This window comes from Poecilia reticulata, linkage group LG7 (assembly GCF_000633615.1).
Source record: "Poecilia reticulata strain Guanapo linkage group LG7, Guppy_female_1.0+MT, whole genome shotgun sequence".
NCBI lineage: Eukaryota > Metazoa > Chordata > Actinopteri > Cyprinodontiformes > Poeciliidae > Poecilia > Poecilia reticulata.
Genome location: NC_024337.1, coordinates 21533152 through 21549416, shown reverse-complemented (window position 1 = coordinate 21549416; position 16265 = coordinate 21533152). Strand labels below are relative to the sequence as shown.

Sequence of the window (16265 nt, the reverse complement as noted above, 5' to 3'; positions counted from 1 at the left end):
GTATAAACAAGATGTTGTCATTAAGACAATTATACTTTTGGCTGTGTTTTGGCTTCGAGGCATGGCATATAGTGACACTAATCCAACTAATCAAACTTCCAGAACCAGCTTTACCCTCTAAGCCGCGCTGTTTGTGAACGTACACGAGCTCACTGTCCAGACATGCATATTTTCACACACAAATCTACTAAAAAAAAAAAAAAAAAAGCATGCAGCAACATGCACAAAACGCCCAGGCCGACTGACATTAACAAAAACACACCTTCACAGCTCTTGCCATCAGCAGATAAGCGGAAACCAGAGGTGCACGAGCATTCATAGGAGCCCGGGGTGTTCTCACAGGTCTGAGCACACAGACGGCCAGGGTAGCGCCAACACTCGTTTATATCTGAGGGGAGGAAGGACCATCATCATCATCATAGTCATCATCATCACCATACCTTGGAAAAGGGCGCTTCATGCATGTTGGCACCCATATGTGCAGGTGCATGTGTTAAAGACAGAATGTGCATTCTTGGCGTCCTGCACAAAAGTGTGTATGTGTGCTACTCATCTGTCTGCTGATAGTCTAAACACTTTAGTGGAGTGTATTATTATGAGAATCACAACACAGCGAAACTCGTGCTGGGAGAGGATCAGCAGCAGCATAGTAAAGAGATGTGATCTGTAATCCACTCGCTTATTCAAGAGGCAGAAGACTGGGCTGCTTCAGAGCCACAATAATAAACAGCAGGTCCAGAGCAGGCAGAGAATTAAAATGGTCCTCTAGATATAAAGGGCAAGAGTGAAAAAAATTACAAAGAACTGAAGACAAAAAAAAAAAGAAGGAAAAACAGAATAAGTAGAATCCAGAAAAAATCCTGAAGAAGCATTGACGGTGCCTGCTGATGCTGGTCTAGACCTGAAATGCAGTAACTTTGGCCTTTAAAACTCATTTGAAACCTGAAACCTTCATGTGTCATAATAAGACCGTGAAAAAGTATGAATTTTATTTTCATTTCAACATTAGCAAAAACTTAAAAAGAAATGATTGATCACACTTAGGTTAGAGTTGCTCACATAATCTGCAATGCCGTCATCTAAATCTATCATCGAATCTAACATTGAGTTTTTGTTCCTTTTGATGAAGCACATATAATGTTCAGCATACCTACGCACATCCTCCTGAACGAATCATACTGGTACCCCGTCCGGCACTCACAACGATATGAGCCAGCCATATTGTGGCACAACTGTCCCTCTGCACATCGATGCAGGCCACTCTCACATTCATTCACATCTAGGAGAAATAAAAAAATAAAAAAGAACTCATAAAGATGTCAAACTTCCAGTACCCAGGTGCCGAATATGGTAACATTTTAAGATTTCCAGTTTAAATATCCTAGAAATGACGATCATCTTCAGTCTTTTTCCAATGTGTGACTATTTCAGTTAAGCGCTCTGCATGTATTCCTGCGAGACAAATCTGCTCTGCTCAAATTGACTTTGGATCTGTATATCAAAACTGATGATTCGTGCATCCTGTGCAAATGACTGCAAATCTTACCAACACATCTGGATCCTTCAGGGCTTGCATGATAACCGCGGCTACATGTTATCTTCCTGTTGCAAATATATGACCCCGCTGTGTTGACGCAGGTAAATCCTGAACTGCACGGCTGGGTCAGAGTAGTACACTCATCGATATCTGGTATGGAGATACAGAGAGGGAAAGAGATGAAAGGGGAGAAAAGCAAAAGATGGGAGGAGAACCCTGTAGTCACACAGACAAGGCACGAGAGACCAGGGGGCACTGCTTTAGCCACACCGTGCTGTGATATCAAAGCAAACACATCACACAGTCACATTCTCTTGGACAGCTTTGTTGTTGCACTTTCTCCAGTTTGTCATTTCTCAGAGCATTTCTGCTGCAGTCCTTTTATAGAGGCGTCTGCTGCCTTGACATGCCCAAGTTCCTGCCCCTGGGGGCTAATTCCACAGCATCAGTTTGTACTGGAGGAGGACGGAGGATTGGCTTTTATCCACCCCCTCTGCAACCCCTCACAGCTACGTCTCTGATCTCCTGTCTGTGTGGCATTTAACCCCTCTGCCACTGCACCGAAATTGATTCATCTGCATGGCGTACAACCGTGCATCTTCGTAGACAGTGAGTCATGTGTGGGAACATTTCTTGGCTGATTCACTCATCGGTTTGCAAATAAGATAAGGGATATCATAATGTTGCATGTCATCAAATTTCAACACAATGCAAACATTTTTTTTGCTTTGTTTTTTACTTGTCTTTGATCTGTCTGCATTTTTTTTTCAAACTAGAGAGACATTTATTTACGAAAGCTTTCGTAAAGCCATATATTTCTAAAAAAAAAAACATGATCTTTCCCCCGTTTTATTAACTTTTTCATATAATCAGTGACCAATTAATTAAGTGTAAAACAAAATCTGTCTTACCTATGCAGTTGAGCAGTACATCCTGTTTATATCCTGCAGGACAGACAGGTTTGGGGTTGCACCTGAATGAACCAGCTGTGTTCAAGCACACAAGCCCGTCTCCACAGTTGTGATTTCCCATCATGCACTCATCAATGTCTGGGAACAAACAGCGACAAACAAAAACGAGGACAGAGAAAATCACTTACTGTAAATAAGTTAAGTGGGTGTAATGCAGCACATTTCCACTGGATGGCACTGTAGTTCAGTAGTAAACTGCATGTTTACCATCTTGGAAGCATCTTCTTTGCAAGTCAGTCTAAATCCAATTAAAATACACCAATTTTTTTTTCTATTATTATTATTTGATGAATACTGCCTATAAGCAAAAACAACAGTGGACCTACGCATCATTCAATCCTAACAGTATGTCGTTGATAAATGCAAAACTCTCCTCCAGAATAATCCACCAGCTGTATCCTGAAAGATTTATGTTTTCTAAATCAATCTTGTCCATCTGCTGTCAATGTGTGAAATGAAACATTTAAATCTTTGAGGACAAAAAGGTTACTATGATTTTGCTTTGGATTTTAGCAGGTTTGCAGGTTTTTGCCAATGTAGCAGCTGAAAAGAAGCCCATTAGCTGCAAGCCTGCAACAGACAGGCCTTCACAGATAAGGTTGGTTTTTAGGAGCAGGAGAGTGGGACTGTGCACTTTTCTGTTGACACAAACATGATTCTAAGAAAGAAAAAAACAAACAAAAAAAAAAAACACAAGTTAAAAATGAGTAAGAGAAGAACAGCAACCTCCCTTACAGAGAATGTTCCAACTGAGTAAAATAAAGAAACACAGGATTGTAATATTTGAATAAATTTATCTCTGTTCTAATCCTTTTACTTATTGCTGGAATGTTCAAAAATGTTCATAAATATGTAGAAGATTAAGAATTTGAAATTTCCTTATTACACATCACATATATAATAAGGAAATTTGCATTCAGTCAATTGTTTCTTTGTTGTAACAATACTTACTGACAATAAATCTCATACTGCAGGAAAGCGTGTTGGTTTCCCTTAAAATTTAAAAAGGTGCCACATCTACCCTGCTAATACTTAACATCTCGTTCTGCCAAGCTGATCCATATTTGGATTTGAAGTCCACTAAGCAGAGTTGCTGACACATTGTTTTATGGACTCAACCTACATACTCAAGTCTGTGGCTCAACCCAAAAATATTTTTTTTCTGAAGAATGTGGCAACATTTAAGGGTAAATACACAAAATTTACCTTCTCCCATAGAGGCTTTATAAATCCTCTGGGGAGTTGAAGGTCCGCTACACTGAATGTGATTCTAAATATTTAAAGTAAGAAGCCCGGAAACCATCCAGATCAGATGCATCTATTTTTGGCGTGATCTACAATATATCTCAAGATCACAGGTGAAAACCAGAACATGGATGGTCCATTAAAGCTAAAGCTTTTGTGCTGAGTTGTTCCCACTTCTTCTGTATTTTTCCCACTGTGTCTTATTTATTACTCATAAACAAGAAATAAAGATACTTGAACTCTTCCATTTAAAGCAGAGGCTGGGCTTGACTTTGTGCTGGTACATAAAAGGAGCTTTAAGACCTTATGCTTCAATAGCACCCGCAACAAAATCCTTTGAGTAGTTTGAGTAGAACATCTGGCTGGATAACAAATAACCACAGAGGACTTGTTATAAGAATCAACCTCCATTAGCAGTGAGGATTAGCTGCATCCATGAGCCTGAACCATTGAACCCCTTGTACGGCGGAAAATAGCCCTCATAGTCCATCTGGAACTCCCTCATCATGAAGACCCTTTTCTCATGAGCACCGCTGCAGCTTTGGGAATGAGACTTCTGAAAGGTCCCAATTTATGGAGCATGGAAATAATGAGACGTATTGGGAGGATTTCTAATACAATCTCAATGATGGGTGCTGCCCACAACGACCACACAGGCAAGCCTTTTAAGAGTTAATAGCAAACAATAACAATTGAGGCGGTAAAAAAGAAAAGGTCATCGTTATGCTTTCTTGTGTGGGCTGACATTTTAAGTTAAATCATTTGTATATTTGAGGAGGGTTTTTTTGTTTAATGTGCAATGCCAAACTCCTAGGGGAGGTACAGCACATTATTCTTGAACAATGCACTTTCCTGACATTGTGAACATCCAACTATACAAAATCCCTCCCTTGGTAAAATGGTCACAGTGGGTGGAAGTGAGCCCACCGATGCAGCTCAGTGCTGATAAAGTGAAGAGTACCTTCGCAAACGTCGTTGCTGATTTGGTATCCAGGCGGGCAGGTGATCAGTCTCTGACAGACATAACTCCCCCTTGTGTTCACGCAGCGCTCGTTAAGCTGGCAGCCATGTGCAGACAAACACTCATCCACGTCTGCAGGAAAGAATCAAGACGCTTCAGGATACAGACAATGACAGGCGCGTAGAACGCAAGGACAAGTAAAAAAGATTTAGAGAAAGCAGACAAGAAGATGTACAATAAATGTCAACAACTGCGTGTTCTGAATGTGACAGTCGGCAGTTAGAAACAGATTAAAGAGACAAGTCAGAGCCTCCTTCAGCAGAGAGATAGAAGACAAAGAAACTGAGAATAACATTCATGCAATAAGAAATTCGTCACCACTCGGAGCCACGCTCTGTGCCACTTTCAGCAGCCAGCTGATGTGAAGCAGCAGACAGAACCGTGGTTATGGCTTAAATCACATAAGTTTTCCCTAAGAGGCAGCTTGGACAGACACTTCAGTGTTCAGGAGATGTTTGATTTCTTTCCATCATTATTCGAAGAGGAGAATAATGGTTGTATCACAGAGCATGGATGACTGGATGGATGATTTTATATTTATTCTGAAAAAATTGATATGGTCCGATCTAAAGCAGTCTCTAAAAAAAAGCTCTGGCTGTATGTGTAGGGTTGTTGTCTGGCTCCAGGGTGAACTTCTGCTCCTGTCAAGGACAGGTTTGCTTCCACAATTACTTGATAGATGTTTCGCTCAGGTCGACACACAGCATTAGCTCTCCGACATATGTTTGCATGTTTTCCTAAGGTTTTGATTTCCTCTGTCCAGAGGAATTAAAATTTTTAGTTAATTGGATGCACACATGTGAATGTATTTTACAGTAACACCTCAAGCCCACTGCTGCCTAAGAGGTTCCACTGTGTTGAAAGAACATCCTCAAGACATCAACCAAAAAGACTTGGACACCAATGGAACTGTCCAAAGGGACGATGACTGTCAGCATAACCAATTATTTATAAAGTGGACTAAGGACAATAAAGTGAATGATTTTGACCGAAAAAAAATAGTGAGTATGTTTGAGGTGTGTTCGAGTGAAGCAGCCAACAACCCAGATTCAGTTACACCAGTTCATTGATCAGGAGATCATCGGATCAGTCTCTGTTCGCCGCCATTTTTGGTGGAATATAGTGGCTATATATAGTGTGCTGTCGTTGAGATAGACTTTGATGATGCCTGGAAAGTTGGAATAATCCATCAATTATAGACAGTTCAGGAACAAGATGAAAACTTCTCCCACGGGGGATTAGAGCTGTATCTCCTCTGCAAATCTTAAGGCACTGATGAGTGAAAGAGACAAATCAGGGTCAGACAGTCTCTGCAGGAAAGCTTCCCCAACTGGAAACAAAATTCCTCTGAAGACCGCGGTATGGGGTAATTTTCAGTCTATTGTTCACTTCTGTCACCACAGATTTCCAAATGGAAATACTTTCTGCATTGTTATGACATTTCTGCTCATTACCGTCACATGAACGTCCATCTGCTCTGAGGGAGAAGCCTAAGGAACAGGAGCACTGTGGCCTTCCTCCCACTGGGGTGCACCGTTGCTCACAGATGCTGTTTCCTTAAAAATATTGAAATATTTTGTCATTAGCTTACACAGCAATTTTGAAACAATAGAACACACAAGAGCCTTTGCAGGAGCCTAGAAAGCTTCACCAGTTCACTCTTAGGCTGCAAAAGCAACATCAAGGTATACTAGCTTAACAAGCTAACTAATAATAACATGTTTTGACATTCCAACGCTTGGTCCACACTGGAACTGACCTATGACCATGATGTCATAGAGCCTAAATAAGGGCAAGTATCTAAAAAAGTAGTATTTCCCTTGAGCTTTTTACCATTTGCCACAGTACAACCACAAACGTCAGCATATTTCATTGAGATTTTGTGTGGATGATCAAAACCAAGTGTGCACAATGTGAAAGTCTGGTATGACCCCTCACTAAAGTAACAACTAACTGTCTTCAAAAGTAACCTGTGCTACTAAATGGAGTCCAGCTGTGACTGTAGGTTTTCAAAGGACCATTGGTGAATGCACAGAATCAAGGAAAATGTCTGGCATGTCAGAAATAGAGTTCTGTTTTATAACATAGCCCAGTCTAAGATTATAAAACATCTCAAACAAAATATTGTTCAATCCACAATCTGTCAATTAAAAATAGTTTAGCACAACTAAGCCAACCCACCAAGATGAGACTAGTAGCTGAGAGATAACTGGAAGTGCTGTAGCGATCCAGAGTTCAGAATCGTTTAATAGACACTATACCTCCATGGTGTAACAAAGTAATAAAAATTCAGTTTGCAATGCGCCACAAGCCATTTAGGAGGAGATTTTTTACTGACATGCAAAGAACAGATGTGTGGCAAAAGAGCTAACACTGCATCTCTCCCTGACCATTCCCATTGTGAACCATGAAGGTGGCAGCATCTTATTCTTAAGCAAAGAAGAAGAGGGGCTCAAATGTTCCTAAGATTATCTTTCTCGTGTTATGCTTTCACAACATAATGAGTTTTAACACATATGCTTTAAAAAAAAGATTGTTTATAAAAGTTAAAATGCAAAGAAGGAACTGAATAAAAATTCACAAAGCACTTTTTAGAACCTTATTTGAAAATCAACTTAAAAAAGAAACCATGTACCCTTGTTTGCATTACTTTGTGCTGGTTTATCATAAAATCCCAATAACACACACGTGACTGCATTAAGACAAAATGCAATAAAGTTCTATACACTTTTCCAAGTCACTGTATTTGATTTGTGTTTTTTTACACTTCATGGAAAGAATCATTTCACGGAAATCTGTGCAGGCTCCTCGGCTGAAAGTATTTATTTAGTTTCAAAATAACAAAATTGCTCATTGTGAGCCGCTCCTTCTGTAATTAAGCCAAATGTCTAACCTTCACAGGGGTTGAGTGGGACAGACGGCTGGGTGGGAGGTGGAAGTGGGGAGGTGGTTTCCACTGCTGCCTGATGAAACTCCTTCAGTCTGTTCTCCTCATCCATCCTCTCTGCACAAACATGAGCAAAGACAGAAGAAGAGAAATAAACGTAATTGCAATCACTAATCCCAACCCTGTGTCCTGTACTGCGGTCTTAGTTACAGACTTGTCAAATAATTGCATTTAAATCCAATAATGTGAGAAAAGTGGCTACGGATGGAAGTTGTCACACCACTGGAGGTGAAACAGGAATAAACACTGGCTTCAGACAAACATTTGGGTTTATTAGTAAGCTCCATACCTCACTGTAATTTGCTGAGAGCTCCGGCATTAGTATCCTGTTGAGACAGGCTTGTGTTGCTGATTAAAGTCTGCTCTGTTGCAAAGTAGCAGAAAATACCTCTTAACTGTTCATCCGAGCAGACACGTCAGTTTTTTTTTCTTTTTTGGCCTCAGCAAAGAAGTGAGAACAAAAATGTGAAGAAGAAAAAAAAATTAAACAGTGTTGACATGCCTTCTGACAGCAGAAAAAAGATGTGAGTAAGATCCAGGAACAGGATGGAAGTATAAAAATAGAATAATTGTTATTAGGCCCTGCAGAAAGGAAGGAAACCAAATAGGTCAGAAAAATAAAACACAATGACAGATGGGGTCTTTCTGACATGCATACGAGCCGGGCCGTAAATCTCACTTTAAAGAGTAAATGACACAGAAGGCTGCTCCCGCTTTGTGTGTTTGCGCCACTGGAAAATGTCAGAGACAAACCACGACTTGTGGTCTTTCACCTCGCGCGCAAGTGGAAGCGTCCTCCTGCAGCACGTAGCCGGGGTAGCACTCGCAGCGGAAAGAGCCGGGCGTGTTGACGCATCTCTGGTTACAGATGTTGCTCCCATAATTCAGGCACTCATCCCTGTCCTCGACGGGTCCCTCAACGGCATTCTCACCATCCCGCTCCTCGCCGATGGAGAAGGCCTCTTTAGGATACAGGCTGTCTGAGACTGGAGCACAAGGATAATTGAATGTTTGAGTGGCCTTTCAGAACATACAGGTGCGCCTCGGCAATTTAGAGCATATTGTTGAAAGGGCATTTTAATTCATTATTTCAATTCAAAAAGAAATATATATGTGGCATACAGCTTCATTATACAGAGCTATGCATTTGAAGTGTTTATTTCGATTCATATTGATGATCATGACTTACAGCTAATGAAAACCTAAGATTCAGCTTCTGAGAAAATAAAAAAATGAAAAGAAGGATTTATGTTTTTAATTCTAAAAATGATGGCCTCCTGGCAAGTATCTCAATGCACCGTTCAGTAGTAGCTCTTAATACTCGGAGTTTGTTTTGCATAAATCCCTTTATTAATACGGTGATGTATAGTGGTGATCAGGTGTTAAGGAGCCCAGGTTGCTTGAATAGTAGCCTTCAGCTCTTCTGCATTTTTGGCTGTGTTGCCTCTTGTCTGCTTTATCTGCTCTTTATAGATTCTCTTTGGGGTTCAGGTCAGACAAGTTTGCTGGCCATCGAAGCAAAATGACAGCATGGTAATTAAAGCAGATAATGGGGCTTTTGGTAGTGTGGGATCAGCATCTCCATAAAGCTCATCAGCAAAGGTATTTTTAAGATTTTCTTTTAAACAGCTCTTCTGACTTTGGGTTTGAGCAAACATAGTGAACCAACAGCAGCATGATGACATGGCTCCACAGATCATCACTGACTATAGACTCTTCACACTGGACCTCAAGCAGCTCGGATTCTGTAAGACAAAGTCTTCCTCCAGACTTTATTATCTTTATTTCACAATAAAATGCAAAACCCAGTCTGAGTCTATTCCTTTCTATCCAAGGCAAGATGCTTCAGATACTGTCTTTGGTTCAGGACTTTGATGGAGGCAGACCATGACAGGCTGTCCTAAACCTGCAGGTGTTTTGTGTTTACTTACCATATTTTATTCAGTTCCCTGTATTTATTACTGTTGAACGTTACTGCTTCTGTTCAAAGTTCCTACTTTCATTAAAAAAACACTAGTTTATCTCTGTAGTTGAGTCTCTGCAAGCCACACGCATCACCCGAGTGTCAAGGCTGTGGGGAGACTTTTCAAATGCATGTTTTCCTTCCATCTAATTGTCCAAAAACATAATTATAATGAACCAGTAAATATATTACAAACACAGAGAGATAGTTTTTGTTTTTAATATTTTACTCCATTTTTTATTTTTTACAGAATAGAGCAAACAAATTCAAAACAATTCACATCCAGTGGCAGCTCCACAGCAATGATGAGAGCAGTTTGCTCTAAAAACCTGTTGCTCTGTTTCTGATTCCTTCATAAATCAACTTGCTGCTGGGTGAGCAAAACTTTTGGCATGAATAATAAATCCAACCTATCCTCTCAGTGAAATATTCCTTATCGCCCTTGACCACAAGGCAGAAAATGTTTCACTTTGAATATGAGATGAGCCAAAATTTTCAGCTTGCTTAAGCCAACTCAATTTACAGCTGTACAACTTCCAACAAAATGCAGCAGGTTACTGGAAAAGCACCATATACAAGGCCCAGCAGCCTGGGAGACAGTGCATCTCTAAGAATTACAGCACACAGGGTGAGTGAGGCTATTAGGTGCAGCGGGGTGAAAGGACTGCGCTACAGTGATTCATTTTAACAACCATTTTAAGGTTAATTCATTATTCTTCCCAATAAGCAGGACACCATACTTTAGGCTGCAGTTAAGACTTTGCATCACCACGTTTGTTAGCTTGCGTTACCTTTTACTGGGGGTAGAGTTGGGTCCAGAGCAGGCCTGTCTCTGACAGTTTGTGTCCCCTCAGCCTGCTTGCAACAGTTTAGAAAGACGTGCCGGCAGTGGAGACCCAGGTACTGGTGAGCTTCACAGCGATGACCAGCTCTGTGGAACTGCAGCCCGAGAAAGCAGCAGCTGCAGCACTCCTGAAGTTCACACAGACCAGGCTTTAATCATGCAGTGTTAAGAGGTTGTTGTTTTTTTTTAAGTTATTTACACAAATAAATCAGATATATTTCAGCTAATGCATTAAGACTTGTGGTCCATATTGTATGCTAAATTAGAAAACCTTCCTTTAATGACACAATAGACAGGCTGGATCTCTTTTTTGGACTTCTGTGACTGGCTGGTCAAACTTCTGAACAGGCCACAAACACACGCAGTCATGTTTATAAAATGTTGCATCCAAGCGCCACATTTTTAATGAGATGTTTATCATGGCGATCATTAAATTCTGGGCAGCAAGTGGCCGCCCACAAAGGGACCAGCTTTCTGTCATCGTTTGCCAAACCGTGTTTATTGTGACTGTAGCTTTTCATCATGAATTTCCTGTTTCCCCCTAAATACGTTTTGAACCGTCTAAGTGTATTCCAGGGTTTTGCCTTTACACCTCACAATTGATATTTATAAATATTGCTCTGTTAATATTTTATTTCAGGGGCCCTGGTTTTATTAAACTCCTTATTATAAATTCTGTGAAACTGCCCGCCTGCCTACAGATAAATCTGACTGCAGAATCCAAAAGCATTCTGCATTTGGATTCTCCATTTTTCTTTTTGAATCAGAAAACATCTAATACCCTAAAACCTATTTCCCCTTGGGATGTTAATGACAACAAAACTGAACTGAACAGCAATATTTCATTATTGAGACTTAAATTTCCTGGACATGGTGAGTTACTGACAGATCCTGTTTTTAGAAGTATGAAAACATATTGGGTCCCAAAGCTTTGTGTTGATAATAACTGATTTCAATCTGTCCGCGTCTCTAAATTTACTTTCTAGCTGTTGCAGCATTCATTTGACCCAGCTCCTCTGTGTTAACCACACCTCTCCATCATTTGGCTTCATTAGGAATCTTCTTTCCTCCTGCTGTGGCAAAGTGTTTCCTGATGTGTTCATTTTAACGGTTGTTAATTGCTCAGTTCTTTTTGAAGATGCCCCTCCCCCCCAGCTAACAAGGCAATATGCATAACGTGACATTTACCTGGGGATAATTTCTCTATATTTTCTTGATTACGTATCTTCCCCCAATATGTAGTTGCCATTTTGCATCCAATTCAACCAAAAATTGAAATGAAGGTGCGGTGCTTTGCAGTTGCCGTGCAGCAAACAGGACCGGAGTGTTTCTGCATGTAGTCTGCATGATTTGTTTATCACAAAATGTTCCAATGAAGTGCTGGAAGTTTGTGATTCCAATGCGGGAAAAATGTGGATTTAGGTTTTTCTACACGTCAAAAAAAGCAGTAAATTGCCCCTTCTCCACAATTTCATTATTTATGAAACATACACAGACAATAAACTGTTGAGAAGAATATTGTGTCTATCATCAAATTTCTGGCAAAGAGAAGACTGGCTTCTACATACCCCTGTAATGATGTTTTTGGCAGGACTGATAACTGGAATCACGTGGGTAAATTCTGGAGTTAGTCAGTAGTTTGATTCTTTATGGAAATGCAGGAACACCTTCATATATATCTTCCAAAATATGTGAGGAGTTTATTTAGAAGACTCATATTCAAGTGAAGTAAAAATGTCAAAACACTTCCAAGTCACTGCCAGATGTGGTACATGTTGATCAGCTTCTGTTTATCCTAGAAGACACTCTCAGGATCACTTTGTGAAGTTTCTGCTAATTGAAAGTCATACAAAGTAAGTTTTACGTCTGTACTCAAGGTTTGGAAGAGATTATGATTGACACTGCAAACTGCACAGGGGGCAATGGTATGATAATGCTGCCAACATGCCTGGAGTATAAAGAATGCATAAACAAAATCAGCCTCCTAAACATGTTTGCTGCACACACCGTGAACTTGGTTGGAGTCAATGTTAACTGATGTTTTGAGACAGCTGATTTTTTTTCTTTCCAGTTTGTGTGTGTAACCTATTTAACTTCTGTTTCAACTCGACACCAAGGTGGAAGGTGGTGACAGATGAACTGCAGCCGATTGAAAACAAGCACAGTGAAACTCTGGAGCCTCTTTGCAACACAAGATGGCCTCCACATGCAGATGTCACACATAGCTACGTAAACATTCAAAAATTGTTAGAGGATGTTGTAAATGACACTAATCAAAATGCAGCAACCAGAAATGAAGCAAGATCACATAACAAAAAAAATAAATAAAAAATAAAAAATGGGCAGGCTTGAAACAGCCTTCATGTGAACGTTGTGGCGTTGCATTCTCTAGCGCTTTGAAAAAGGAAGTGTTGCCTTGCAAGGCTATCGAACTGGACCTGGGTAAAGCTATGGATTTGGTGGGATCCTTGTGGGACTGAGAGATCAGCCTGATAAGTTTGAGTCTCAAGCCAAGTGGCTGTCTCCAACAGTTTCACAAGTTTACAGAGTTATCACTCAAAGACCAAAAACATACAAAAGCATTTTTGGAAAAAGGACCACCTGAGATTTTGAATTATCAGCTCAACAAAAATTCTTTACCAGTGTTTTTTTTTATTTTTTATTTTGGTGGTTGTTGAAAGAAACTGATCACAGGTACGCTGCACATGATGATCTCAGGAACACATTTGGCTTCCTGAGATCTTCTCTAATGTCACAGTACTAGAGCTAAGAAACAAAGCCATCTCCACTTTAAATATTCAGCTGACATGGAGCTGGAGTTTGGGGAAGCGATTGTCCAATGTATTCATGGTAAGTACAGTACATCTTTCCAAATGTGGACATTTCATTCAGGCTTCATTTGACATTCCCTGTCCAAAAGACAAGTGGTGAGTGATCATCTTCTAAGCTTAAAATAGTTAAAAATGGACGCAGATCTGGAACAGGGAAAACCTGAATCATTTGACTCTGGCACTGGACTTCAGAGATCTTGTCAAAAACTTTGCTGTGAAACAAGTCCAGAAAAGTTGGCATCTTTTCAAGCTTTTTTGACTCATTACTGAAAAGGTTTGATATTATTGGTTAGAATACTTTCAAAGCTGTAGTGTTGCCTGATTTCTCATTTCTAGGAACGTTATTTATTTATAGGCATGTTCTGTTCATGATCTGAAGGACTTGACATTTATTTTCTTTACAAAGTAGTAAAAAAACTGAGCTTAAGTTTTGATACATTCACTTCCACTTGTAAAGGAGTTATAAATGCTTTATTAGTGCTTGTTCATGTCGCTTAATAAAAGTATGTCCATTCAAGGATTGTATTTTATGATGCAGAGAACATATTCTGATATGAAATCCTAATTTATAATTCTGCATTACCAGAAATCATTTCAGGGTAATTTGTAGTTTTTGACAAACGGCTTAATAAATATGGCCTCGATAAGCTGAATAATATGAGGCGATGAGGTACATCGAGAAAAGTTAGACGAGTGGGTTCGGGAATGTTGATAATTACATTGAACATACTACTCACACAGAGGTAATAATTACATGCTTTATTACTTTAGGGAAGTCAGTTATTATGGGATTTGTTGAGACTTTTACCCTGGTACCTGCTCCTGGATACTTGCCTTGTAGGAATCCGTCCCACATTTACTGCTGGCGTCCTCTCTACAGAAGCTTCCTGCTCTGGCTGCCTCGATTCCCGCCAAGCACTGGCGTTCTTTCAGAGAGCCGAGACAGCACTGTTGTTGGGCGGTCCTGACAGAGAGAGGGTGCACATGAAAAACGACTGCGGCCGTTGCTAGACTGCAACCGTGGCCATCTGGGGGCAGAAACTGTCCTCACGAGCTGAATGAGTTGTGGCTTTGAGTTTCCAGAAGTTTAATTATGAGAAGCTTGAAAGCCAGCGAAATAATAAAAGCAAAACTAAATTCGAAACGATTGGTATAGTAATGCAATACTTCTGTAAGGCACAATTTTTTCCCATTATATCACCTTGTTTCCAGGTTCAGTGCTTCTACGTTACATAATGAGCTCACCGACAAATGGTGCGCCTATCATCCGTGGGTGGCTTCATGTTGCTGCAGTGGCCATTAGCCGAAGCCCATTTCTCCCCGGTCTCACAGCAGGTCTTCACCAGCTCTTTGACAGACACTGTAAATGAAACACAAACAGCTTCATTTAAGTCTTTCAGTGCTCCCAGTGATCAGTGTGCATGGTCCCTTTTAAAATTCTTGTCAGTTTGTCCCGTATGTTGCTGAGCAAAAGGCAATTTTCCACTCTGGTGGACAAAAAGATTTATTCTATTCTAGTATATCCAATTAGGGGAGAAAAATTTGTTTACACTGTGAAGTTAAGAGTTAAAGTTTACCATCTGAACTCTTAGTGCGTGAGAAGCTGCAAAATGTGATTAGTGATATTATCAATGCGACCACATCTAATATTGTTACGTAGAGATGTTCTTATTTGGAAGACTGAACAAAGAGAACTCCAAGTGTAGCGTGCATTTTTTTTTCTTCTGCACATTATTTCAAAGCAATACACAGATCAAAACCTTTATCATTCAACTTCTCGGGTAAAATCCACAAATATGTTTTCATTTGATACCGGGGGATTTAAGGATTTAGTCTCTGTGCGACTATGTGACACACAACCATTGTCACTCACATCCACAAAAAAAAGGTATGTCTGTTGGATTTGTTCACATGGTGGCAATAAATTATTTACCAAACAGCATTTCATTTCAGATGAAATGTTTCTCTTCAAATCCCAGTGAAAGGAGAGAACACAAACCTTAAATTCAAGGCAGTCTGCTGGTGTTGAAGGTAATTTCTCTGGAGTTGAGAATGAGCCAATGAATAGCCCAACCAACTGTGCTATTGGGAATTGTGCTGCAAAACTAAAAGAAAAAGGGAAAAAAGGCAGCTCTCTGACTCTCTTAAGGCTTTAATTGGACTCATAGGCTGTTCTGATGGTCTGTTGCAAAACAAGTTTCAAACAAGGGCACAGGTCACAGGGTAGTATATACTGACTGTGAAAGATCTGTAAAAAGCCTTAAATAAATTAATCTTCCATACTTTACTGCTTAAGTAATCTATCAATTCCTGTTTCCCTGAAGCACAAATGGGATGTGTCACACGGCCCCATTTCTCTTAAGCACTCTCCAAAATGAGAGAGAGAACACGGAAAATGTGTGGCGACCTTTTTAAGTCAGGTAATGCCTAAAAAATAGAACTACTTCCTTGAACCGGATTGCGTCTACATAGCGTAATTACAAAGTTTAAAACAATTGGAAATGTGAGAGCGGATCCATAATGATGAGGGCTTTTTTCCCCTTTGGGAATGTAAAAAAGAATTGAAAAAAAATCTTCATAATGGGAAGTTATTATGTCTTTTAAAAGGGTAACGATTAAAAAATACAGCCTAGAGCACCGTTACGTCCACTGATTTCTAGAAACTGTCTCTGAAGAGCTTTTTTCTTCTGTTCTGTTTGCTTGCAGGTGTGCTGGGGCACCTTGATGCACAGCTGAAATCCTCAACTCCTTCTCAGTGGACCGCCACTGGTATTAAGGTGGTGGTAATAAACTGTTCGACAACCACCAGTAAAATCAAAGAAGAAAAAAATCGAAGAAGTTGACTGCAGAAAAGTTTCAGTCATCCAGTGTCACACCCCTTGCCAATTTACCCAGGGAGATTAGGC

General features: G+C 40.1%; 1 protein-coding gene across 1 annotated transcript in view; it reads right to left on the bottom strand.

The window, feature by feature from the left end:
- The window catches only part of LOC103467577 (fibulin-2), a 30594-nt gene that overhangs the window by 3386 nt on the left and 10943 nt on the right, over positions 1 to 16265 (bottom strand). Inside the window, exons 3-13 of the mRNA XM_008414090.2 lie at positions 14605 to 14719; positions 14194 to 14323; positions 10476 to 10656; positions 8495 to 8707; positions 7668 to 7778; positions 6229 to 6330; positions 4715 to 4846; positions 2449 to 2586; positions 1547 to 1687; positions 1151 to 1279; positions 263 to 388 (exon numbers count right to left, since the gene is read on the bottom strand). Coding sequence (XP_008412312.1) covers positions 263 to 388; positions 1151 to 1279; positions 1547 to 1687; positions 2449 to 2586; positions 4715 to 4846; positions 6229 to 6330; positions 7668 to 7778; positions 8495 to 8707; positions 10476 to 10656; positions 14194 to 14323; positions 14605 to 14719 — 1518 coding nt within the window. The remainder of the gene's footprint in view (positions 1 to 262; positions 389 to 1150; positions 1280 to 1546; positions 1688 to 2448; positions 2587 to 4714; positions 4847 to 6228; positions 6331 to 7667; positions 7779 to 8494; positions 8708 to 10475; positions 10657 to 14193; positions 14324 to 14604; positions 14720 to 16265) is intronic.